This window comes from Salmo trutta, chromosome 5 (assembly GCF_901001165.1).
Source record: "Salmo trutta chromosome 5, fSalTru1.1, whole genome shotgun sequence".
In the NCBI taxonomy this organism is placed as follows: domain Eukaryota; kingdom Metazoa; phylum Chordata; class Actinopteri; order Salmoniformes; family Salmonidae; genus Salmo; species Salmo trutta.
Window position 1 is genome coordinate 10,981,987 of NC_042961.1, and position 27,882 is coordinate 11,009,868.

The 27,882-nt window shown below is 42.0% G+C and overlaps 1 protein-coding gene across 2 annotated transcripts in view; it reads left to right on the forward strand.

The window, feature by feature from the left end:
• Positions 1-27,882, forward strand: part of LOC115193654 (attractin-like protein 1) — a 341,916-nt gene that overhangs the window by 167,693 nt on the left and 146,341 nt on the right. For both annotated transcript variants that reach the window (XM_029752515.1, XM_029752516.1), the window contains 3 exons: positions 5,126-5,220; positions 5,424-5,502; positions 7,368-7,525. In XM_029752515.1, the coding sequence (XP_029608375.1) occupies positions 5,126-5,220; positions 5,424-5,502; positions 7,368-7,525 (332 nt within the window). The remainder of the gene's footprint in view (positions 1-5,125; positions 5,221-5,423; positions 5,503-7,367; positions 7,526-27,882) is intronic.

A 27,882-nucleotide genomic window follows, 5' to 3' on the forward strand; every position in this document is an offset into this window, starting at 1 on the left:
ACCCCAACCTGAGCACTCTGTTCTGCCACCTCTGGTCTCTTGGCCCTCCCACCCTTCCGAAAACATCTGAAACCCTACCTCTTCAAAGAGGTATCTTAAATAATCCTCAAATGCCTTTCGTGAACAAACACTCGCGCTTGACCTTTTTTTCCCTCGCACTAGTTGTGCAATTTTACATCTAATTACATCTTCGGTGCAGTTTTTCTCAAGGTCAGAATAAAGTCGGAGCTGCTGGTCAGGTCTGTTTCACTGTCTATACTATTGGATAGAGAGCTATCACCTCAGCTGTTCACCCCATGGTAGTTGGCAAACCTTAATTTACCTGTTGTGATGCACAGATTTTCCAATCTCCATTTTAGACAAGACTGACTTTGACAAAAATGATCCTATTGACACTTTGTAGTAAATTTTGACACTTGAATGACTGTTTCTGACTTGAATCGACGCCACAAAGGTAATTTTCCAAGTGATTTGTTGCTTTTTAAAGGCAGTTACTCTTTAAAGGGTTATGTAGGATCAAATGTTTAGCCCCACTTAAATGCTACTTAGATGGATACCCAATGTCATAACCATGGCTTTGATGTATGGCCAATATGTCATAGTCAATCAAGATTCAAAGCTTTTATCATGTTGTTTTGCTAAATCACGAGTCCAGCCCTGCCTTTGCTAGAAGCACTGCCAGTGCGGATTTGTTGGACATGTAGGATATGCAGACGTGTGGGATCTGTAAGCTGGGATGTGAATGGGTAGGTTATAGAGACTAATTGGGCCAATTATGCCTAGTGAATCAGGGCGACTGAAGTGTAGCGCACACACCGCCCTCTCTGAGTGGATTGATGTTTACTTTGCAGGCTCATTACATGCTAATTATTTAACCATCCGCTAATGTCAGTTGTGACAAGGCAGAACTGTGGAGTTGTGGAGTTATCAAGCACAATGACACTAATAATGATAGTGACAGTAATGATGATGAGGCATTACATTTTATTAATGGAGATATTGCTACTGTACGCCTTCTACTACTACTACTTCTACTAATACTTCTACAATTACTGTATGGCTTTACTATGTACATATTCTTCTACTACTACTACTTAGGAAGTATTAGCAGAATTACTATCACTGGAGGCTGGTCTAGTTCATTGTGCTGTTTGAGGACCAGTACTGTGGTTCAGCTCAGATGACTTCCTACCAGAATGTAATCATGGCCGATTCTAATGAGGAAGCTGGTCATCAGTAGCTGACCAGGCTGGTGTGGTAATGAGTTGCCCTCAGTGGAGCAGTGTCAGCTAGCAGGCCCTAATGAGAAGGAGCCACCAAGTGTGTCCCACCAGCCACACCACCTGCCATTACCAGCCTTTTCCCTCAAGCCTCTTATCATGAGAGGATCAGGCACCCTGTACTGACGCATAAACACTATCTGACCGGCACTCTGCACTGACTCCTAAACACTATCTGACCGGCACTTTGCACAGACGCGTAAACAATATCTGACAGGCATTCTGCACTGACGCCTAAAGACTATCTGACCGGCACTCTGCCCAGACGCCTAACCAGTGTTAGATAGAGATATTCTCCCCAGACCCAAGCACGGAGGCTTCTCTGTGTTGATCGACTCTACTTGCCAAATTAGACTGGGGTCTGTAGACTATGGTCTGTCCGACTGAGAGAACTATCGCCACGTGAACTAATCCTAGTCATTCTGAGCATACAATTGACTTCTACAATAAATGTCTGAACATTATCAATCAGGCAGTTGGCTCAGACAGCTGAGTGGTACCATCAGACAGCTGAGTGCTACCATCAGAATCCCATATTCATAGCTATGCCTCCATCATTACAAGTGTCACTTTACCTGTAGGCCCAGAATAATCAAGGACACCACTTCTTCTGAGCCAGTGTTCTGAAAGTAAAGTCTCAATGGTGTCCTTTTTGAAAATTCATTTTTCAGTGATTTTATATAATAATTAATAATAATATATGCCATTTAGAAGGTGCTTTTATCCAAAGCGACTAACAGTCACGCATGCTTACATTTTGTATGGGTGTACCCGGGAATCAAACCCACTATCCTGGAACTGTAAACTCCACGCTCTACTAACAGAGCCATACAGGACCATCTTGACCTTTTAAGAAAGTATTTTAACTTAAATATATTGCTTTACCCCTGTACTATCATGCTGTACATTCTGTTCTTAGTCTTTGAAGAGTGTTTCAAATGCAAGGTAATGAATAGTAACAGGCACTGGATGAAATCTCCAAGTGGATCCTGTATAGCAGATGTTGAATGAGGCTTCATTCAACTCATTGGACTGATCAGTTCATGTCATTGATTGCCCAGAGAGTGCACATACCTGGCTTCCTAGGTCTGATCAAAAGGCATGAAGCAGGCTTCTGAATATGAAATGACTTAACAGGTGAGATTTTGCTCTTGAATTTTTTTGTTTCAGACGCTGAATAAAGTTACACATTATGCTAATGCCATGACTCATTTATGAAAACTTTTAAAACAGATGGATTTCCTTTTAGTCTTGTGCGGCTCATTTGATGCTTACCTTGCTTTATTTAATTATCTTTGTAAGGTAGAATTTGTCCCCAACGAACATGTTCACATGCATGTCATTTAGATTATCCAAGGTAAATTGTTTTATTATTTTGCTGATGTCAGTTTTAATTTGCACACTGAGCTTTTGCACCACAGTGGATAATATTATATCAGGCGTGAAATCTAACATATTGAAATGTGTAGAAAATTATTGTGCAATTTGACAAGTCTTCCACTTTTCATAATGTCATTAATTGTCTTCTCTGTGAAGTCACACTCTTATTCTGGAAAACACACACTCTCTCATTACCACAGAAATAGCAGGGGTTCTTTGAATGGGCGCTGCATTGCTCTAAATAACATTAATACGCACAATACTGGCTCCAAACACCCCAGAAACTCTGCTTTTAATTTCCCTGGACTTCTGTGTCCCCTTTGCAGAGCATGTGGAACTTTGTGAAGTTTACTGACAACCCTTATGGGATAAACAACACACAGCAACGTGTGTGAGCCTGGAGCTGGAGGGAGAGAGAGACACATCGGCTTTCATCTGATATCTTCTAATTCCGTGACGGCTAAACAAAACCAACTATTTGTCAAACATAATTTCCTTTCGTCTTGCTAAGGCTTGAAATATGTGTTCTGAAAGGATGTCAAATTAAGTCTTCTCTGAACTCTGCAGGAGTGTTTTTTTGTCAAGTTAGAACGATGACAAACAATTGTTTGTTCTCCTGGTGCGTAAACACATTCATGGCTGATTTAACATCAGTTCATAGAAGCCGTGAAATGGGGGAGTGAATGGCACAGTGTGAGCTTCTGAGGCAGAGACGTGTAGTGTATTCAGCTGTCATTGACAAATTATGAAGATGGCATTTCCTATTAGGGAGTGAGATTTGGTTGTGATGGCCAGTGTGTGTGTATAGCACAGGAGGCTGGTGAGGGGAGGATGGCTCATAATAATGACTGGAATGAAGTGAATGTAATGGTATCAAACACACAAGGAAGCCATTCCATTCGAGCCATTACTATGAGCCCATCCTCCCCAATTACGGTGCCAGCAGCCTTGCTTTTACCCAGTCTACAAGGACAGTATCCCTGCTGTTTTCTAATGCTCCCTGACACTGAATTGATCAGTTCATAGCGTTGACTGCCTATAGAGTGCACATACCTGGCTTCCTAGGTCTGATCAAAAGGCATGAAGGAAACCTGCAGGCTCAGCAACCCCTTGAGGACCTGAGTTCAGTTGTGCACCCCCTGGTTGAACCTGAAATCCTCTAAAGAGTTAATAACAGTGATCTGAAGGGTTAACAGTGAAACGTCCTGCTGAGCATATTGACAATCCACTAGAGACCGTCTCTCACATGGCTCCTCCTAGACACTACCCTCCGAATCAAGGGCTTTCTTCTGAATGGAATCAGACAAGGTGACCTTTCTAGATTCCTGCTGAGGTACAGATGTTAAATGTTCCAAATCCCCGCATTACTCCCCACTGTGGCTCGTACTCTGTCATTGAAGAGGACAAACGTTTATAAAAATAGAACTGGCATTGAATCCCGGTGAATATTTTCTATACTGAACAAAAATGTAAACGCAAAATGTTGGTCCAAAGTGTTGGTCCCATGTTTCACGAGCTGAATAAAATATCCCAAAAATGTTCTATATGCACAATAAGGTTATTTCTCTCAAATGTTGTGCACACATTTGTTTACATCCCTGTTAGTGAGCATTTATCCTTTGCCAAGATAGTCCATCCACCTGACACGTGTGGCATATCAAGAAGCTGATTAAACAGCATGATCATTACACAGGTGCACCTTGTACTGGGGACAATAAAGGGCCACCCTAAAATTTGCACTTTTGTCACGCAACACAATGCCACAGATGTCTCAAGTTTTGAGCAAGTGTGCAATTGGCATGCTGACTGGAGGAAGGTCCACCAGAGCTGTTCCCGGAGAATTTAATGTTAATTTCTCTACCATAAGCCGCCTCTAACATCGTTTTAGAGAATTTGGCAGTACGTCCAACCGGCCTCACAACCGCAGACCACGCCAGCCCAGGACCTTCACATCCGGCTTCTTCACCTGCAGGATTGTCTGACCAGCCACCCGGACAGCTGATGAAACCGAGGAGTATTTCTGTCTGTAATAAAGCCCTTTTTTGGAGAAAAATGTATTCTGATTGGCTGGGCCTGGCTCCCCAGTGGGTGGGCCTATGCCCTCCCAGGCCCACCCATGGCTGTGCCCCTGCCCAGTCATGTGTAATCCATAAATTAGGGCCTAATGAATTTATTCCAATTAACTGCCTTACATGAACTAAAACTCAGTAAAATCATTGAAATTGTTGCATGTTGCGTTTTATATTTTTGTTCAGTATATTAGTGGACACCCATGTCATATAGATCTTCCTCTACTCTTGTTTGTGCTGATTGAAATACTGCATTATTGATATGAAAATGAAGGTAGTCACATGCACTTGTGGTCTGTTTCTTGGGTAACTCTTCCGGCTGGGGTTCTTCAGACTGTGTCCCTGCACTTTAAGAAGACGGTCCCTGATCTGCTGTTTGTGTCTCTGTCCCTGCAGATAACCTGCTGATTGATTACCAGTTCACCTTCAGCCTTCTCCAGGAGGATGACCACCACTACACCGCCATCAACTTCATGGCCACTCCTGAACAGGTCAGCCAGTCACCACCCAGAGGTCTCAGACACCATGGGCCCGAGGGACGGGTCTCATGTAGCCTTTCTGTTATGTATTTTATGCATCTATTTTGATGTAAAACAGAGAACCCACATTAGCATAATTCCAAGTCATTCCAAACCATCATAGTGTTGGTTTGGAATACGTGTGTTTGACCTCCTTTTGTGTTGATATTTTACAGAGCAACAAGAACCTGGACATGTCCATCAATGCGTCCAACAACTTCAACCTCAACATCACCTGGTCTATTGGCTCAACAGGTAACTTGTCTTGTTAGATCGTCATTTGCCATAGAGTGGTTCAATATGTGCCATAGTGACTGTTTATTTGACAACATGTTGAGGGCTTGCCCTCTCATTTGATTCTATTGTCCACCTTTGCTACACTCACTACGGTCTACGGCAGATATCCCCCACTCAGCGTCAGACAGCGTACATCCCCTGCGCTACAGAATCCAATGTAGGACATTATACTGTATTGTTCACCTAGGATAGGAAAGAAACTCATATCTCTGTTTGTCATCTTTTCCAGAGGGATTGGTACTTTTGTTGTTCTGGTCCATGTCCCTCATTAGATAAGAATGTCTGTAGGGGAATGCCCCTCTTGACAAATGTAGGGGAGGTAGTATTTAATTATGGCATTGGTATTTTTTGTGTTTTTGTGTGATTTCAATTAAGATAAAACTTTGCCCAGACTGTACCGGGCCCAGATTTTAGTTTTTTACTTGATTTGAGAGGAAACTTCAGGGCTTGAATATATGTGCAGAGCAATTACAGTGAGTGTGTTATGTCACTGATAAATTGGTTGGGGTCATCTTTTATTAAAGCTGTCCCAATGTCTGGCCTGTTAATAATGCAGTATTCTTGATAACGTCTTCATTTTGGACCACTTAAAATATAAAAGCATGTCTGTTTTTTTTAAGAAAGTAGATTTCCACTCTCCTTTGTATATTTTCAAGCTTTTTTTGGACAGCTCAAAAATGACAAGGGGATACATAGTTGAAAATGGGGGAAAGTTGGAAGGGTCCACTCAGGGATTGTACCCGTCTTTGGTGGGGAGTTACATGTGTTGAGGGGAACAGTGTTACCACTCAGCCATGGTTCTACCACAAAATGTACATGCATCTACAGTATAATGTATGCTCTTAAACTGTCATTGTACTGGGCTCACTCTAGACTCACTATATTTGTGAATGACAGTGTTGGATAAAGTACTCAAGTGTCATACTTGACTAAAAGTAAAGATAACTTAATTGAAAATGACTCATGTAAAAGGGAAAGTCACCCAGTAAAATACTACTTCAGTAAAAGTCTAAAAGTGTCTGGTTTTAAATATACTTAAGTATCAAAAGTAAATGGAACTTCTAAAATGTACTAAAGTATCAAAAGTAAAAGTATAAACCATTTCAAATTCCGTATATTAAGCAAACCAGACGGGACAATTTTCTTTCTTTTTTTTATTGACGGTTAGCCAGGGGCACAATCCAACACTCACCCATAATTTACAAACAAAGCATTTGTGTTTTGTGAGTCCGCCAGATCAAGGCAGTAGGGATGACCAGGGATGTTCTCTTGATAAGTGTGTGATTTTGACCATTTTCCTGTCAAAATGTAATGAGTACTTTTGGGTGTCAGGCGTAAAAAGTACATTATTTTCTTTAGGAATGTAGTAAAGTAAAAGTTGGCAAAAATATAAAAAGTAAAGTACAGACACCCCCAAAAAATTACTTAAGTAGGCCTTTAAAGTATTTTTACTTAAGTACTTTACACCACTGGTGAATGCCACTTTTCTCTGTAATTTTTTTGATACTTGCTGGCTAATCTGTTTTCTAAAACGCCACTAGCCTGGCTAATCTGTATTCTCAAACGTCACTAGCCTGGCTAATCTGTCTTCTCAAACGTCACTAGCCTGGCTAATCTGTTTTCTCAAACGTCACTAGCCTGGCTAATCTGTCTTCTCTCTCGACTGTCATCATGAAACTCCGTTTTTGTTCGACTGGCACAAATGTCACAGCAGTACCTATCCCCTCTGTACCTATATGTGTGATTTGACTATCGCCAACTGTACTATCCTCTCAGTATCCTTCCTTTGACATCTTACACTATGACCCACCTCTCACCCCCAGCTGGCACCATCTCTGGCGAGGAGGTGCCCATCGTGTCCAAGACCAATATCCAGGAACACAGAGACAGCTTCTCCTGTGAGAAGTTCAACTTCCGGGTCAACTCCAACATCACCTTCTATGTCTATGTCAGCAACTTCTCCTGGCCTATCAAGATCCAGGTAAGTTTCTGTCAGTAGTGATCTAACAAACCACAACCACGTCCCCACCCAGTGAGATACATTAAATGAGGTATGAAAAAAAACACATTTAACAACTTGAATGGGTTGTCAGAGCGTTACTGTTTCCAATGGGGATGTCTTGAATGGGAATTATTTGGAATGTAATTTCTCCATGAACACAATTGACTGTCTCTTGGTTCCATCGATATATTAAGTGATTGTACTTAATCCGATTGAATAGAACTGTAATAATGTGAACAACTGAAGGCCTTGCTGATTGCAGACACAGCAGGACCCTCATTTACCCCTCTTCCTATAGCAGTGGTTCAGCAACACAGAGGACACACTACCATTATAATGAGTTTGTATTATTCATTGTTGTTTTTCTACACGAGCAGAAAATGAATTTTGATCTTTTGGTCGAATGTTCCACTTTCTAGGAAGACAATTACAGGACCTTAGTATTCACACCTGTTGACTTTTTCCACATTTTGTTGTTACAGCCTGAATATAATATTTATACAATTTCGATTTCGTGTCACTGGCCTACACACAATACCCCATAATGACAGTGGAATTATGTTTTTAGACATTTTTACAAATTAATAAAAAAGTAAAAGCTTCAATGTCTTGAGTCTGTAAGTATTCAACCCCTTTGTTATGGCAAGCCTAAATAAATGCAGGAGTAAAAAGCTGCTTAACAAGTCACATAATTTGCATGGACTTTTAACATGATTTATGAATGACTACCTCATCTTTGTACCCCACACATACAATTATCTGTAATGTCCCTCAGTCAAGCAATGAATTTCAAACACAGATTCAACCACAAAGACTAGGGAGGTTTTCCATTGCCTTGCAAAGAAGGGCACCGATTTGATAGATGGGTAAAAAAACAAAACATTGAATATCCCTTTGAGCATGGTGAAGTTATTAATTACACTTTAGATGATGTGTCAATACACACAGTCACTACAAATGTACAGGTGTCCTTCCTAACTCAGTTGCCGGAGAGGAAGGAAACCGCTCAGGGATTTCACCATGAGGCCAATGGTGACTTTAAAACAGTTAGTTTAATGGCTGTGATAGGAGAAAACTGAGGATGGATCAACAACCACTGAGTTACTCCATAATACTAACCTAAATGACAGAGCGAACAGAAGGACGCCTGTACAGAATAAAATATTCCAAAACATGCATCCTGTTTGCAACAAAGCACCAAATACGAAGGTTCACCTATTCCTCGACTGAATAACTGCATACAATTACAATGACTCAGTATAGAGGAATTATTTGATTAACACTATTAAATGGATCATTGTGTACTTTTGGAAAGCCTATTGTATTTCTCATACAGTGCATTCAGAAAGTATTCAGACCCCTTGACCCTCTACAACTTGATTGGAGTCCACCTGTGGTAAATTCTATTGATTGGACATGATTTGGAAAGGCACACACCTGTCTATATAAAGTCCTACAGTTGACAATGTATGTCAGAGCAAAAACCAAGCCATAAGGTTGAAGGAATTGTCTATAGAGCTCCGAGACAGGATTGTGTCGAGGCACAGATCTGGGGAAGGGTACCAAAACATTTCTGCAGCATTGAAGGTCCCCAAGACCACTGTGGCCTCCATCTTTAAATGGAAGACATTTTGGAACCACCAAGTCTTTTCCTAGAGCAACCGCCCGGCCAAACTGAGCGATCGGGGGAGAAAGGCCTTGGTCGGGGAGGTGACGAACAACCCGATGGTCACTCTGACAGAACTCCAGAGTTCCTTAGTGGAGATGGGAGAACCTTCCAGAAGGAGAACCATCTCTGCTGCACTCCACCAATCAGGCCTTTTATTGTAGAGTGGCCAGACGGAAGCCACTTTTCAGTAAAAGGAGCATGACAACTCACTTGGAGTTTGCCAAAAGGCACCTAAAGGACCATTAGACCATGAGAAACAATATTCACTGTACAGAGAGATCCTTGATGAAAATCTGCTCCAGAGCGCTTAGGACCTCAGATTGAGGCGAAGGTTCACTTTCCAACAGGACAACGACCTTAAGAAAACAGCGAAGACAACGCACGAATGGCTTCAGGACAAGTCTCTGAATGTCCTTGAGAGGCCCAGCCAGAGCCCGGATTTGAACCCGATCTAACATCTCTGGAGAAACCTGAAAATTGCTGTGCAGCGATGCTCCCCATCCAATCTGACCGATCTTGAGAGGATCTGCAGAGAAGAGTGGGAGAAACTCTCCAAATACAGATGTGTAAGCTTGTAGCGTCATATTCAAAAAGTCTCGAGGCTGTAATCGCTGCCAAAGGTGTTTCAACAAAGTACTGAGTAAAGAGTCTGACTACTTATGTAAATGTGATATTTCAGTTAATTCTTTTTAAATTTTTTCTTCTAAAAAACAGTTTTTGCTTTGTCATTATGGGGTATTGTGTGTAGGTTGATGAAGAAAAAAATATATCCATTTTAGAATAAGGCTGTAACATAACAAAATGTGGAAAAAGTCAAGGGGTCTGAATATTTTCTGAATGCACTGTATGTACACAGTGAATAATTCCCCCCTCCAAAAATATATATTGCAGGAAGGTTTTATACTTCCTGCAATATATTTGATCGGTTCATATGAATGTTCAGAAACAATATGTTTTAAAAAATATCTTTCTCTACAGAATATATAAATATGTTAAATGTCTCTAGAACTCTGTGTGTGTCTTTTTAAGACGTAAAACCTTGATAGAACGACATTGAGCATAAATTATAATGAAACGTGTTTGGCAAAAATATAACCTTTAATGATCCGTGAGTTTTGCAGTCACCATCAATTATTTAGGATTGCCTTAAAACTAAGACAGCCGTACAAAATATTCATGGTTTAATCTTATGAACCATAAAATTGAAGTAGACTTTGGCAGTGATATTTTAAGATGACTGTCACACGCAATGTTGTGATTAAACGGACTGAAATCTGATTGAATGGACTGACTGCAAACAGCGTGCCTAGTTAATTGACACTGAGATCCACTCTAATAGTCCTGAGCAAAAAGAAAGAAAGGTGGTGGTACAGGATATGCTAGACATATGTTGCATTAAAATATCTCAGGAGTAGAGAGCTACACATCTGGGACAGTTGCACACTCCGAAGCTCATACAATATTTGGGATTCCTTTCCTAGTCCCCACTGCTTTTCTGGGTAAGGACTGGCACAATTACCATACAACCTCGTAACCGACGGTTATGGATGAATACAGTCATGAAAAGAAACAACCGTCATAACCGTTTTGCTATTCGGTCAATTACAGTTATTCCATGACCACCACAGCATAGCATCAGCTGGCATCAGCTAGATGCAGCAATCAAACAGATTAACATTATTAGAGGAGAACCTCCAATATCAAATACAGGCAAGTTGAAGGTGCTCTGGTACGATTCCAATATCAAATACAGGTAAGTTGAAGGTGCTCTGGTAGGATTCCAATATGAATGCAGTTGATTGCAGAGTGTCCTGCGGCTTGTGTTTAGGTCATCCGTCCATCGATCCGGGCTCATATGTATTTCCCATTAATATTGTTTTATCAGAGCGCTATTTAGATGTGATGGTAACGTGAGATGTTAATTATCATGATGAGCCCTATCCTACAGAGGTATATAGAGCCGTCTCAGCCGCAACTCAGTCGTCAGTAACACGAGACCAGGCCCGGCCGTTCTATTGACCTCGGTGACTTCCGATACAGACACGGTAATGATGAGGAATTGCCCAGAGGATTCCTAATGGCCAGTCTCAATCATGCTCTAAAGTTTGGTTTAGGATGTAATGTGTATACGATTTTTTTCAGATATAGTAATGGCTCACTATCGGCATCTGTCCCTTCGGCTGATTGAGTGACTCGTGCGTTGAGAAGAAACTCGTTGGATTTTAAATCCAAAATGAGATGCAGTTTTTCCAGGTTTCTGTAGCTATTGTTATGTAAAGACTCTTTCAGACCGGTCATATTGTAAGCTTTATTCTGGGATGTATAGGCCAGGTCAGGCTAGCTGTGTCCACTTCAGAGGGTGTCAGATGGAGGCAGAGATGTGTTGCTCTGCGGCCTTGGCTTTCTGATGCTGACAAGAGAGATTACTATCACCACCAAGACTATGATCAGTATACATCATCCCTGTCCTCTCCTCCGCTCTCTCTTTCACATTCATTCTGAAAGGTTTTTACTTGTTCTCTCAATCTTTTTTTCTCATTCACAGATACACACAGAATAACACACTCTCTGAATTGAATTAACCCCTTTGAATTTCTATTTGTTTCCTGGACAAAAATAAGGGATTGAATATCGTCTATAGTTTGAAAATCTGGTCTGTGAGGTGAAGGGCTGTGGCAGTCATTACATTTTGTCAGCCGGTAACTGTCATGCAAATAACTGCCGGTCTCACGGTAATTGACTGTTAATTAACAGAAACCCGTTTAGCATCTCCGGCTTCCACGTGTAGCCTACAAGCTCCTGATGCTGATCTTGGTAACATCTACTTTCTAGTCTAATAAATCCATTTAATATAGCCTACACCATCATAATAGATCCGTAATTAGTCTATTTCAGAAAAACTGAAAGAAATCAGAGTATATTTGGAGTCATCATTATGTTAAGCCCTAATCTGACTACGCCATATGGCTGTGCGATAAAGTAGTTAATTTAGTAGACAAGATTTGATTATAATTTGTGTGGCATTATTTTATATTAAGAAGAATATAAAATGAAATAGAAAATATATTTTCTCCAAATGATTTCCGAGGGAGTGCTATTCTGTGTTGTGGTTCAAAAAGGGATCATTTGGAACAGGTCCTCCTAAATGCTTAATTTAGAGTTATTTATGCAATTTAACTTATGATAACAAACCGTAGGCTATATGTTATGATTTCTAATACATTCTAATGCTACATGATGCGACTGATGATTAGAAAAAAGTTGCATGAAAGGCCTGTTTTCATCTCTGTTTCTTGCGCAGGAGGCACACACTTCATCAGTCTCTCATTCACAATTTGACAAGCACTTGATAATATTCTCACCCATCAGACTATTGTCAATTCAATCAGGTCTTTACATACAGTGCCTTCAGAAAGTATTCACAACCCTTGACTTTTTCCCCAAAAAATGGTCTTATAGCCTGAATTTAAAATGGATTAATTTGGGATTTTGTGTCACTGGCCTACACACAATACCCCATAATGTCAAACTGGAATTATGTTTTTTGAAATGTTTACAAATTAATAAAACATTTGACAATAAGTATACAACACCTTTGTTATGACAAGCCTAAATAAGTTCAGGAGTAAAAATGGCCTAACAAGTCACATAAATTGTATGGACTCGCTCTGTGTGCAATAATTGTGTTTAACATGGTTTTTGAATGACTACCTCATCTCTGTACCCCACACAAACTATTATCTGTAAGGTCCCTCAGTCGAGCAGTGCATTTAAAATACAGATTCAACCACAACGATTCAACCACAGATGTTGAATATCCCTTTAATTACGCTTTGGATGATGTATTAATACACCCAGTCACTACAGAGATACAGGCATCCTTCCTAACTCAGTTGCCAGAGAGTAAGAAAACTGACTTTAAATGGCTGTGATAGGAGAAAACTGAGGACGGATCAACAACATTGTTGTTACTCCACAATATTAACCTAAATCAGTGAAAAGGAGGAAGCCTGTACAGAAAAAAATGTTGTTCCAAAACATGCATCCTGTTTGCAACAAAGCTGTAAAGTAAAACTACAAAAAATGTGTCAAAGAAATTCACTTTTTGTCCTGAATACAAAGTGTTATATTTGTGGCAAATCCAACACAACACGTCACAGAGTACCACTCTTCATATTTTCAAGCATGGTGGTGGCTGCATCATGTTATGGGTATCCTTTTCATCTGCAAGGAATATGTCGTTTTTTAGGATAAAAATTTACAGAATATAGGCAAAATCCTAGAGGAAAACCTGGTTCAGTCTGCCTTTCAGTAGGACAATAACCTAAAACACAAGGCCAAATATACACTGGAGTTTCTTACCAAGACGATATTGAATGTTCTTGAGTGGCCTACTAATCACCATCAGCGGCATCAGAGCGCAGTTTTGGAGAAGCCTAGTTACCGTGACTCAACGGTCACATATAATTTGACTTGGGACTGCCGGTGTAGCGGTAATATGGTCACCATAACAGCCCTAGTTAGGCGGTCTACCTAAGAAACTTAGATCCTGGTTTTCTAACAGCATTTTACACAAACATTTTAAAGAGCGACTGCAATTCCCTTTGAAAACAGCCTACATGGCTTCAATTCAGACAGTTATTCTAGTGCCAAAATTGACTAGATAGTGTCAATAGGATAATTTTGGTCATAAAGTCAGTCTCGTCTGAAACGGAGTTTGGAATATCTGTGCGTCACAACGGGTAAATGAAGGATGGATTTTGATCCGATGATGTCCATTTGCCCACTAACATGGAGTGAACAGCTGCGTTGATAGCTCTCTATCCAATAGCATAGACAGTGAAACAGACCTGTCCAGCAGCTCCGACTTTGTTTACATAAGACAACACGTTGTGCATTTCTGAACTTGAGAAACACTGTACCAAACACCTTAGTTAGATGTAAAATTGCGCATCTAAAACATCCTTGTCAAAGACGTCAAAATTCAGTACAGATTTCTTGAGTTATGTTAGATTCATTCTGGTTATTTTGAGGAAGTGAAATAGGTCAGGAAACACACCTAAGACTGAAATCTCGCTTTTCCAATGAGCAACAGAGAAACACACGTGCCAATCGGTGTTTTCAGTGGCTCTTTAAACCTTCCCCCATATACAATGTGTGTCTTAGACATGTCTATATCTCTAGAAGCCATTCGCGATGTTTGCTTCTCCGTCCTCCACAGATTTCTACATGTATTGTTATGGTAATCTGCATGTAAACAAGCCCACGGACGCCCTTCTCCTATAGGAGGACCTAGATTGACTGTGACCATTTCAGTCCTCGCTAACAGTGCCAGTGTAGTCGCGTGCTCTTGTACCTGACGTGATGTTATTCACTGTGGCATTGAGACTGGGTGTAAGGATGGTCCTCCTCCTTCCCCCGGTCTTGGTCTGATTTTTAGCACAACCACCATCCCAGATGACCCTCTGAGCTGTCCAACACACTGCTTGAATGACTGAAAGCCGCGTCTCACTGTCTGACTCTAATGGACCGTCTCAGTGGTGACGATGACCGAGGGCTTGTCACACGTTCCACACTAAGCGATGGCTCTCTGTCTCTCTCACTCACGCATACTTTTTCCGTCCACTTCACAGAACTTAATCAGATCTGAAAGGGACAACCTCCTAATTAAACACTTAAACACAAGGAATATGAAGTCCCTAAATGTGACAGATGTCTGTGTAGTGCTGTCACTTTCTCTCCACGAACATCTAGAGGAAGAGGGACAGCTAGGATATGTGTGGGTGTGTGCTATACTTGTTATCTTTATACTTGGTGTATATTGACATGTTTCATAAGATTTTTAATTGTATTTTTTACATACATACGCGTTTGTAAATAAGCATGTTTTTCACGTTCCTGTTTGCATGCCGTGCTCAAGTCCTTCACCTCCTCACAAATGACATGTTGTTATTATTCATAATTCCAATTAGCGTACAGTCATGAGGACAATTCACTGTGGTTTCCATGGGATACATTAGCGCACCATTTCTGTGATGTATCACCGAGCTGTAGCGTGAAGTATTACTGGCCCATTGCTCTTAGGGGGTAAAAGACTACACCGCATGGATGATGGACGCCCAGTCCCACCTCCCCCCTCGCTGTTAGTGTGAGTATGCCCCCTGTAACTGAATGACATCACCCCTGCTCTGAGGGCTGGTTGGAGGGCAGAGTGAGCGCTGCTGATTGTTTGTCCTCGTAGAACAGATTTTGATTGAATCTGTCACGGTGACCTCGCACCTTCTTCCCGACTCAGTTTTTTTCTACCATGTCATCACACTTTACCAAATCCCCCCCCTGTTTTTTTGGGGGGGGGGGGGGTCTGCTTTGTAGACCCAGGAGATGATAACTCGTCTAGTCAAGGCAGTATGAGGTTCTTTGTCACACATTTTATTGGGACATAGCACCCTCCCTCTTTCTCTGTTTCTTTCTTTCTCTATTTCTCTCTCTCTCATTGCCTGTCCTACAAATTCATGTCATCTGTCTTCTATCATTTGAACAGTGTACTGTACCTGCTACCTTCCTGCATTTATTGCTCTGTATTTTCTGTTTGAACTTTTTTTAATTAACAGAAGTAGAGTTCCCTCTGACCAATTGTTATTTCTCAGCAGAACTACTCTAATTTTCTATATGTTAGTTTGGTGTGAGTGACGATATATCTGTCAGGATGAGCTCAGTATACGCAGCAAACTGATACCCCGAACTTCTCATGTATAGCACATTTCCTCCAACTCCCCCCTGCACCTCCAGAGTATCCAGTTTGTCTGTTTAATGAAGGCTGTGAGTGTGAAGTCCTGCCCCTATCCATCACCTACCCAGCCAGCCTGCCATCACACAGAAACAAAAGCTGTATGAATCCTGCCTTCTCATCGATTCTCCTCTTCCCACTGACTCCTGCATGGCCAGGCCTAATTCGGCTGATTAAATGGGTTTCAGTGAGGCGGCCATGTTTCCCCCACTCTGGGCACACGATTGGTCCGTGATTAGATTTTCTCCCAACACAGAGTCACTTATTTACCCTTTCAGCGGACATCATTAAGTAGAATGCCTTTCATAATGTAATTGCTGATAGGCACTGTGCGGTGTACCTTAGTAGCCGCTCGCCATCCGACGATGGTAGTAACAAAGTGTCCTTTATTGGATAAAAGGGGAATTGAAACGGCACATACAACATAGCACAATCTGTATCTGAGATCCTCTTTCCTATGGATGTAAGAGGAGAGGCCAGGTTAAGTGCTGCCTGTTTAAAGATACGGGAAATGGAGATGATATCATGGCTGCTGATTGGGGGTTCAAGTGACTCATGGTCATTAATATCTACCGCAATGCAGAGGAATTATAATGATGTCGCAACAGGCACTTAAATCTGAACAATATGACAGTTGTTTTTATTTTCTAAAATAAAACCAAATTGGTGAAGTTGATCAGTTGATTGCTGAAATTGGTTAAATGAATCAGTTGACAGATGTCTCTGGGAAACACTGTTCAAACACTGTTCACTTTAGCAGGAGACATGTCTAACTGTAAAACAAACAGACACACAAACAAATCAACTATAAAGGACAGTCAACCATAGGCCCCCAAAAAACGTATTCCACTCAATAATTCCAATGTATATGTCTTTACCTCACTCGATATAAACAGTAGTGTCCACCGCACTCGATATAAACAGTAGTGTCCACCGCACTCGATATAAACAGTAGTATCCACCGCACTCGATATAAACAGTAGTATCCACCGCACTCGATATAAACAGTAGTATCCACCGCACTCGATATAAACAGTAGTATCCACCGCACTCGATATAAACAGTAGTATCCGCCGCACTCGATATAAACAGTAGTGTCCGCCGCACTTGATATAAACAGTAGTGTCCGCCGCACTTGATATAAACAGTAGTGTCCGCCGCACTCGATATAAACAGTAGTGTCCGCCGCACTCGATATCGACAGTAGTGTCCGCCGCACTCGATATCGACACTAGTGTCCGCCGCACTCGATATCGACACTAGTGTCCGCCGCACTCGATATCGACACTAGTGTCCGCCGCACTCGATATCAACACTAGTGTCCGCCGCACTCGATATCAACAGTAGTGTCCGCCGCACTCGATATCAACACTAGTGTCCGCCGCACTCGATATCAACAGTAGTGTCCGCCGCACTCGATATCAACACTAGTGTCCGCCGCACTCGATATCAACAGTAGTGTCCGCCGCACTCGATATCGACACTAGTGTCCGCCGCACTCGATATCAACACTAGTGTCCGCCGCACTCGATATCAACACTAGTGTCCGCCGCACTCGATATCAACAGTAGTGTCCGCCGCACTCGATATCAACACTAGTGTCCCTACATTGGTTTGCGCTTATGACCAAAGCTGCTGCTGACTATTTTGTCCTTGGAGAGTGTTTTTGAGGGACCCTGCAGGGTGGAACTGCTGGGTAGCACTCTTCCTAGTACTCGGAACCCATTTGGGCCTGTTTTCAACCTCCGACACTCCCCCCCTCGCAGTCATGTCCGTTCCCAGAGACCGGAACATGCACAAACCTCTGGTGATGGCTGTTAGCGCGCGACAGGCTTTATTGAATATCAATGATGCTGCCATTACATTTGGAGAAGAGGGAGAAGCAGTGAGTCTAGTTAGAAAAAAAAGTATTTACGTGTCACTCCACAATGATACAACAATACAAAATGCATATTCAAAAATAACACATTGTGGAGCACTCAAATTGAGTTTTGAGACACACTAAAACCAATCGAAGACAAACATGGTACAAGCGTCATCAATAATGCATAACATAATATATACACTGCTCAAAAAAATAAAGGGAACACTAAAATAACACATCCTAGATCTGAATGAATGAAATAATCTTATTAAATACTTTTTTCTTTACATAGTTGAATGTGCTGACAAAAAAATCACACAAAAATAATCAATGGAAATCCAATGTATCAACCCATGGAGGTCTGGATTTGGAGTCACACTCAAAATTAAAGTGGAAAACCACACTACAGGCTGATCCAACTTTGATGTAATGTCCTTAAAACAACTCAAAATGAGGCTCAGTAGTGTGTGTGGCCTCCACGTGCCTGTATGACCTCCCTACAACGCCTGGGCATGCTCCTGATGAGGTTGCGGATGGTCTCCTGAGGGATCTCCTCCCAGACCTGGACTAAAGCATCCGCCAACTCCTGGACAGTCTGTGGTGCAACGTGGCATTGGTGGATGGAGCGAGACATGATGTCCCAGATGTGCTCAATTGGATTCAGGTCTGGGGAACGGGCGGGCCAGTCCATAGCATCAATGCCTTCCTCTTGCAGGAACTGCTGACACACTCCAGCCACATGAGGTCTAGCATTGTCTTGCATTAGGAGGAACCCAGGGCCAACTGCACCAGCATATGGTCTCACAAGGGGTCTGAGGATCTCATCTCGGTACCTAATGGCAGTCAGGCTACCTCTGGCGAGCACATGGAGGGCTGTGCGGCCCCCCAAAGAAATGCCACCCCACACCATGACTGACCCACCGCCAAACCGGTCATGCTGGAGGATGTTGCAGGCAGCAGAACGTTCTCCACGGCGTCTCCAGACTGTCACGTCTGTCACATGTGCTTAGTGTGAACCTGCTTTCATCTGTGAAGAGCACAGGGTGCCAGTGGCGAATTTGCCTATCTTGATGTTCTCTGGCAAATGCCAAACGTCCTGCACGGTGTTGGGCTGTAAGCACAACCCCCACCTGTGGATGTCGGGCCCTCATACCACCCTCATGGAGTCTGTTTCTGACCGTTTGAGCAGACACATGCACATTTGTGGCCTGCTGGAGGTCATTTTGCAGGGCTCTGGCAGTGCTCCTCCTGCTCCTCCTTGAACAAAGGCGGAGGTAGCGGTCCTGCTGCTGGGTTGTTGCCCTCCTACGGCCTCCTCCACGTCTCCTGATGTACTGGCCTGTCTCCTGCGCCTCCATGCTCTGGACACTACGCTGACAGACACAGCAAACCTTCTTGCCACAGCTCGCATTGATGTGCCATCCTGGATGAGCTGCACTACCTAAGCCACTTGTGTGGGTTGTAGACTCCGTCTCATGCTACCACTAGAGTGAAAGCCCCGCCAGCATTCAAAAGTGACCAAAACATCAGCCAGGAAGCATAGGAACTGAGAAGTGGTCTGTGGTCCCCACCTGCAGCACCACTCCTTTATTGGGGGTGTATTGCTAATTGCCTATAATTTCCACCTGTTGTCTATTCCATTTGCACAACAGCATGTGAAATTTATTGTCAATCAGTGTTGCTTCCTAAGTGGACAGTTTGATTTCACAGAAGTGTGATTGACTTGGAGTTACATTGTGTTGTTTAAGTGTTCCCTTTATTTTTTTGAGCAGTATATATGTACATGTATGCATAAACTCAAAACAGAGTAGAGTAGAAAAGAAAGGACATTTACGTCTCCATTGGAGGACAAGGTGGGCGGCTTTGGCACAAGCATTAACATTATTGTTACCTATTATAATGTCACGGAATGTATTATTGTCATGAAGACCGTTAATTTTCATTTTGTCTGGACAGGTGACAAAAAATATCCCAAATGTCATTGTATAACCCACAGTAAAGCAAGGCATGAGCATCAGTTTCAATGTGTCAATGTTTCATCGTTACCAAAATAACATACACGTTTATCTAGGGGAGTGTTTACATCTACATTTTGCAAAAGATATTGCTTGAAAACAGTACAGGGGGTTCTGTACCAAAAGGTCATTTTAAAAAGGCAGTGGGTACGCAGTTTGTTACTTTCAGGTTTGTTTATCAGTTAGTACCACTTTAGTTCATTGCTCTCTAAAAGTGCTGATTCAAAAGCATTATGGTCTTTTCTAGATTACTCTCTGTTTGTATCAGTGAGCTGAGTCATATGGATGGAGTTAAAAAGGGCATTGACATGGTACTGTATATAACATTTTTCTTTGCAGATGCAACATCACAAACCCAAAAAACACACATTTACATAGACGTTCATTTGACGTGCTACAAAATCTCAGCCATTTAAAAAATAAATCCAGCGCCACTGGTGATGCCATAGAGTTTTCCAGCCCATATCTCCCTAAATAGCAGCATTTGGCATGTATTTACCTACACCAAGGTCAAATCTGTAGGCACGGTTAAAAACAGCATTAATACCAGTATAATTTATGTTCCCCCATACTACTGCAGCATAAATAATAATTGATAGCGCCAATGAATCAACGTTTAGTGAAACATTTTTGAAGGTAGGCCACCAATGGCTTTACACTTTGTAACAATGGCACCAAGGGCACGATTTGCATGGTTAGCTATGTTCTTAAGACACATATTGTAATCGAAAAGTTAATTAATAATCAACCCCCAATACTTGGACTCACTGACGACATCTAACGTGGCAGGACAACAGAAGAAGAAAAAAGAAGAGTTCTAGGTACTGCTGAGTTCCTATAGTGTACTACCTTAGTTTTGTCTACATTGATATTCCGTTTCCATTGTTCACACCAGTAAAAACAATATTTAACATTTCTTCAAGGTTATCTTCCATTTCAGAGATCAATACAATGTCATCTGCATATAAAAGAACAGACCCTCATTCATTGTTAACAGATCCCTTTTTCTAGATGGCCAGAGTCAGATAGTGAATATACATTGAGAACAGTATGGTGATAAAATGCAACCCTGTTTTACACCAATGTTAACGGGGAACCAATCTATTAGGCAGCCATTAAGTCGAACACAACATTTTACATTATCATTGTCAGGCATTTCAGGGTGTTACCGTTTAGACCAATTGACTCCAGATTGTCTCATAACATGTATGACCCATACAAAAACTGGGGAAAAAACAGATATAAAATAAGTGGTCAAATAGGATGTCTCTCTATACGACTTCATGACTTTATTCAATATTTAGATACAAAATAAGATTAAGATCACTTTATTGGTCAATTGCACACAACCCAGCAAACCGGGGATGTCCTGAGGACATTCGGCGACGTTCCCAATAGGTCCCTTGAAGGTTTCGACGTGATGTTATCCCACTGACTTTCAGAGAACATTCTAAGAATATCACGTGATGGCCCAAAGGGAAGGTTCTCTGGGGGACATTTGTCTAGTTCCCTGTATGTTCGCAGGATGTCACTAAGGACCATGTCAAGACCTTTTTGGGACTTTCTCAGGGCTTTTATTTGACTAGTCCTTACTAGTCATGACGCACGATGGTCCCAAGGGAACGTTCTCTGGGGGACCTTTTAATAGTTCTCTGTCTGTCCCAGGGACATTTTTTTAACATTGTGTCATGGTCCCCTGAAGGTCCCATGAACATTCTTGGCACGTTGTGTCATGGTCCCCTAAACGTTACTTGGGACATTGCATCAAGGTCCCCTGGAGATTTTTTCTAGTTCCCAGTTTGTCCCGGAGACGTCCCAGAGAATGTTGCCAAGACATTCTTGGGACGTTGTGTCATGGTCCCCTGGAGGTTTTGTCTAGTTCCTGGCTTGTCCCGGGGACGTCCCTGAAGATTTTTTTGGGAAGTTCTTGGAACGTTGCGTCATGGTCCCCTGGAGGTTTGTCCTGGGGACGTCCCCGAGAACATTTTTGGGACGTTCTTGGGATGTTTAAAAGTTAATATTCTGTTAACTCATAATCAAATAATGTTGTTGACTCGTCCGATACCCGTATTGGTGGCCAAAGGAATTGTAGAATAAACACTTAAAAGCCCCACCTCAAACAAACCATTTAAAAAAATGCTTGTTATTTCCTCAGAGAGTATGATGTCATACTCCTGAGGAGGATAAGCTGGCCAATCAGTGGTCTACTCGCATGAATATTTTTAATGACTAGTATACGCCCACACCATTCTGTTGTTGGGGTTCGCTCACACCATTACAACACAGAAAAGCTGCTTTTTAACTTACTTAATTACAATTTTTTGGAAGGAAAACTATTTAACTCATATTGTAATTAATTGTAGGTCATATTTCTGGAAACACTTGACAGTTACTTTAATGTGGGCCTCTGGGCCTTGGAGACTTATCATTGACTTCAGAGGCTTGTGACTGTCTCTTCCCTCTCTCTCTTGGTTTGGGCTCACTCGTAGCAACTCAAAGAGGTTACTATTCAGCTTTAGAGGGCACTGTCACTCATTACATTCTTAACCTCTGATCGCCAAACAATTATATTCTAGTAGAGGGAGTGGAGCTGGAACAGAGGCCTGTGGGATGGGACTGAGTGTGTGTGTGGAAGAATTCCCCTCTGGCTTCATCATCTTATGTGATCTGTGGACAGTCCTCTATTTATTATTAATACAGTTGGCCTGCTATTTATAATAGCCATGTTCCTTTTTAGTTATGGTAGGGTAGAAGAAACCACCTATCAACGGAACGGAATTAACATATTGTACATTTACATATTTAAACTGATCTACCATACACCATCAAATGGGCCTTCTCCACCCTGTAAAAAACCTGCAGGCCTGCTGAAAGGGCTCAATCTAGCAAGTTAACATCACTTCCTTTTCCTCAAAGAGCTTCTTAATGAAACAGAGTAAAAGGCAAATGGTTTTGTAAGAGTAAAATTCCACGGGGGAGTGCTGAGATAAAAACGAGTGAGTGCTCTTTTATGATGAAGGGATTTTGTCCATGCGAGCAGCTTATGTCAGGAGCAGTGATATGGACAATTTGCTCGAGTTCCAGCGCCAACGAGACCTGGCGATAACGCTACCGCTGTACGTCTCCTGCAGAACAGGGCCCGCACCACTTATCAATTGTTGTTGCTTTCCCGACTGCGGCTGTCGTCAGTTGAATGGCCATCCTCGCCAGCGTGCGTCAGCCGGGTGTACTTGAGGGCAGAGTGCATTGACGGCAGACCAAAGCTACAATGTGAGATCACTCTTAATGGCGTGGCCCTCTGGATGAAAATCACCCTTTCTCAATGTTTTTCATTGGGAGGCAATTTCACTAGAAACGTACATGCCAGTAAATCATGGATACCCTTCAGCCGCCAATGTACCCTCAGAGGTATTTTTCAGACATGGCCAGGTTTTTGACCAGTAAAGTGCATGTATTGTTATGTCTTGACTCATCTTTAATGTATAGAAACTAGAATTACCTACCAGAAACATAGTCCCTCTGTGGAACAGCATACATTTCCCCTCTGTTCGAAGTGAGGAGGACATTCAAAATGAACCAACTCATGGCCCTTCTATTAGGTGGATTTCTGCTCTTGGCTTGATGAAAAGAATGGAAAATCAATTTTATGCCTGCAAAATTATCACATTTCTATGAACGACTTCAGCGTAGGCACGGACCCTTTTGAGGAGTTGTAGCTGAAGGCAGTAGCTTTGTAATCACAGCAGGCTCAGTGTGGCCCAACACTGAACAGTTGTAGTCATGGCGAGAAGGGGGGAAAAAAGTGTTGATCATTGGGACTGATGCCAAGTCAAAAAAGCATAGAGGGTGGTTCTGTATACAGCAAATGACAGGTGTTTTTGAGTTAGTTTGTGAACTTAGTTTTGCTTATGGTGGGGGAGCAGGGGGGACTTGGTCAATCAATCAAATGTATTTACAAAGCCCTTTTTACCTCTAGTTATCACAAAGTGTTTGTACAAAAACCCAGCCTAAAACCACAGAGAGCAAGCAATGCACATGCTTATCCTTCTAGTTTAATCTGTGTGTTTACTGCCATTGTTTGTACCAGACAGGATTTCTTCCACTTAGTCCAGGTAAACTTGGTTAAGCAGGCCACTGATAAACAACATAAAGCAACACATTGTGGAGAAATGTTACATGCCAACATATTAACATGCCATTCAATGTCCGCTGGCATGAGCTAAAACATGAGAAAATCACAGTAGTGAAACAATGTGGGTGGTAAATTTAGTCATGAAACTCCAATACTAATCTTGTAATGGGAGAGAACCTATGGTGTTGCAGCTAAAGCAGTTTGCATCACAGAGAAAAAGTAGTCCCCTTATGTAATGGTTCATAGCAACCACTAGCCTTAAGTAAAGCATTACTATGATTGAGTAATGTCCAGAGAGCCCACTCACCTGGTGTCCCTTGACTGGAACAGGCCCTGATTAGCAGGGAAGGAAGATAATATACAGTACCAGTCAAAAGTTTGGATACACTTACTCATTCCTGGGTTTTTCTTTATTTTGACTATTTTCTACATTTGTAGAATAATAGTGAAGACATCAAAACTATGAAATAGCGCATATGGAATCATGTAGTAACCAAAACAGTGTTACACAAATCAAAATATATTTTATATTTGAGATTCTTCAAAGTAGCCACCTTGATGACAGCTTTGCACACTCTTGGCATTCTCTCAACCAGATTCAGGAGGTAGTCACCTGGAATGCATTTCAATTAACAGGTGTGCCTTGTTAAAAGTTCATTTGTGGAATTTCTTTCCTTCTCAATCAGTTGTGTTGTGACAAGTTTCTAGACATTTCTGGCCAGGTCTTTGTTTCTGGCCATTTTGAGCCTGTAATCGAACCCACAAATGCTAATGCTCCAGATACTCAACTAGTCTATTAAAATGATACACTTGGATTAGCTAACACAACATGTCATTGGAACACAGAAGTGATGGTTGCTGATAATGGGCCTCTGTACGCCTATATAGGTATTCAATTCAAAATCAGCCGTTTCCAGCTACAATAGTCATTTACAACATTAACAATGTCTACACTGTATTTCTGAACAATTTGATGTTCTTTTAATGCAAAAAAAAGGTGCTTTTCTTTCAAAAACAAGGACATTTCTAAGTGACCCCAAACTTTTGAACGGTTGTGTGTGTGTGTGTGTGTGTGTGTGTGTGTGTGTGTGTGTGTGTGTGTGTGTGTGTGTGTATATATATATATATATATATATATATATATATATATATATATATATACATATACATATATACATACATATATATATATATATATATATATATATATATATATATATATATATATATATATATATATATATATATATATATATATATATATATATATATATATACATATATATATATATATATATATATATATATATATATACATATATATATATATACGTATATATATATATATATACATGTATATATGTGTATATATGTATATATATATATACTGCTCAAAAAAATAAAGGGAACACTTAAACAACACATCCTAGATCTGAATGAAATAAATAATCTTATTAAATACTTTTTTCTTTACATAGTTGAATGTGCTGACAACAAAATCACACAAAAATAATCAATGGAAATCCAATTTATCAACCCATGGAGGTCTGTATTTGAAGTCACACTCAAAATTAAAGTGGAAAACCACACTACAGGCTGATCCAACTTTGATGTAATGTCCTTAAAACAAGTCAAAATGAGGCTCAGTAGTGTGTGTGGCCTCCACGTGCCTGTATGACCTCCTACAACGCCTGGGCATGCTCCTGATGAGGTGGCGGATGGTCTCCTGAGGGATCTCCTCCCAGACCTGGACTAAAGCATCCGCCAACTCCTGGACAGTCGGTGGTGCAACGTGGCATTGGTGGATGGAGCGAGACATGATATCCCAGATGTGCTCAATTGGATTCAGGTCTGGGGAACGGGCGGGCCAGTCCATAGCATCAATGCCTTCCTCTTGCAGGAACTGCTGACACACTCCAGCCACATGAAGTCTAGCATTGTCTTGCATTAGGAGGAACCCAGGGCCAACCGCACCAGCATATGGTCTCACAAGGGGTCTGAGGATCTCATCTCGGTACCTAATGGCAGTCAGGCTACCTCTGGCGAGCACATGGAGGGCTGTGCGGCCCGCCAAAGAAATGCCACCCCACACCATGACTGACCCACCGCCAAACCGGTCATGCTGGAGGATGTTGCAGGCAGCAGAACGTTCTCCACGGCGTCTCCAGACTCTGTCACGTCTGTCATGTGCTCAGTGTAAACCTGCTTTCATCTGTGAAGAGCACAGGGCGCCAGTGGCGAATTTGCCAATCTTGGTGTTCTCTGGCAAATGCCAAACGTCCTGCACAGTGTTGGGCTGTAAGCACAACCCCCACCTGTGGATGTCGGGCCCTCATACCACCCTCATGGAGTCTGTTTCTGACCGTTTGAGCAGACACATGCACATTTGTGGCCTGCTGGAGGTCATTTTGCAGGGCTCTGGCAGTGCTCCTCCTGCTCCTTCTTGCACAAAGGCGGAGGTAGCGGTCCTGCTGCTGGGTTGTTGCCCTCCTACGGCCTCCACCACGTCTCCTGATGTACTGGCCTGTCTCCTGGTAGCGCCTCCATGCTCTGGACACTACGCTGACAGACACAGCAAACCTTCTTGCCACAGCTCGCATTGATGTGCCATCCTGGATGAGCTGCACTACCTGAGCCACTTGTGTGGGTTGTAGACTCCGTCTCATGCTGCCACTAGAGTGAAAGCACCGCCAGCATTCAAAAGTGACCAAAACATCAGCCAGGAAGCATAGGAACTGAGAAGTGGTCTGTGGTCCCCACCTGCAGAACCTCTTCTTTATTGTGGGTGTCTTGCTAATTGCCTATAATTTCCACCTGTTGTCTATTCCATTTGCACAACAACATGTGAAATGTATTGTCAATCAGTGTTGCTTCGTAAGTGGACAGTTTGATTTCACAGAAGTGTGATTGACTTGGAGTTACATTGTGTTGTTTAAGTGTTCCCTTTATTTTTTTGAGCAGTATACACACTACCGTTCATATTCAGACCCCTTCCCTTTTTCTACACTTTGTTACATTACAGCCTTATTCTAAAATGGTTTTACCCCCCCCCCCCATAAATCTACACACAATGTCCCATAATGACAAAGTGAAAACAGGTTTTGAGAAATGTTTGCAAGATATAAACCTGAAATACCATATTTACATAAGTATTCAGACCCTCTCCCTTTTATGAGACTCTAAATTTAGCTCAGGTGCATCCTGTTTCCATTGATCATCCTCAAGATGATTCTACAACTTGATTGGAGTCCACTTGTGGTAAATTCAATTGATTGGACATGATTTGCAAAGGCACACACCTGTCTATATAAGGTCCCACAGTTGACAGTGCATGTCAGAGCAAAAACCAAGCCATGAGTTTGAAGGAATTGTCCGTGGAGCTCTGAGACAGGATCATGTCGAGGCACAGATCTGGGGAAGGGTACCAAAGAAATTCTGCAGAATTGGAGGTCCCCAAGAACACAGTGGCCTCCATCATTCTTAAATGGAAGAAGTTTGGAACCACCAAGACTCTTCCTGGAGCTGGCCGCCTGGCCAAACTGAGCAATTGTTCCTCTGTGGAGATGGGAGAACCTTCTGCAGCACTCCAGCAATCAGGCCTTTATGGTAGAGTGGCCAGACAGAAGCCACTCCTCAATAAAAGGCACATGACAGCCCGCTTGGAGTTTACTGAAAGGCACCTAAAGGACTCTGACATGAGAAACAAGATTCTCTGGTCTGATGAAACCAAGATCAAACTCTTTGGCCTGAATGCCAAGCGTCACGTCTGGAGGAAACCTGGCACCATCCCTATGGTGAAGCATGGTGGTGGAATCATCACACTGTGGGATTGTTTTTCAGCGGCAAGAACTGGGTGACTCGTCAGGATC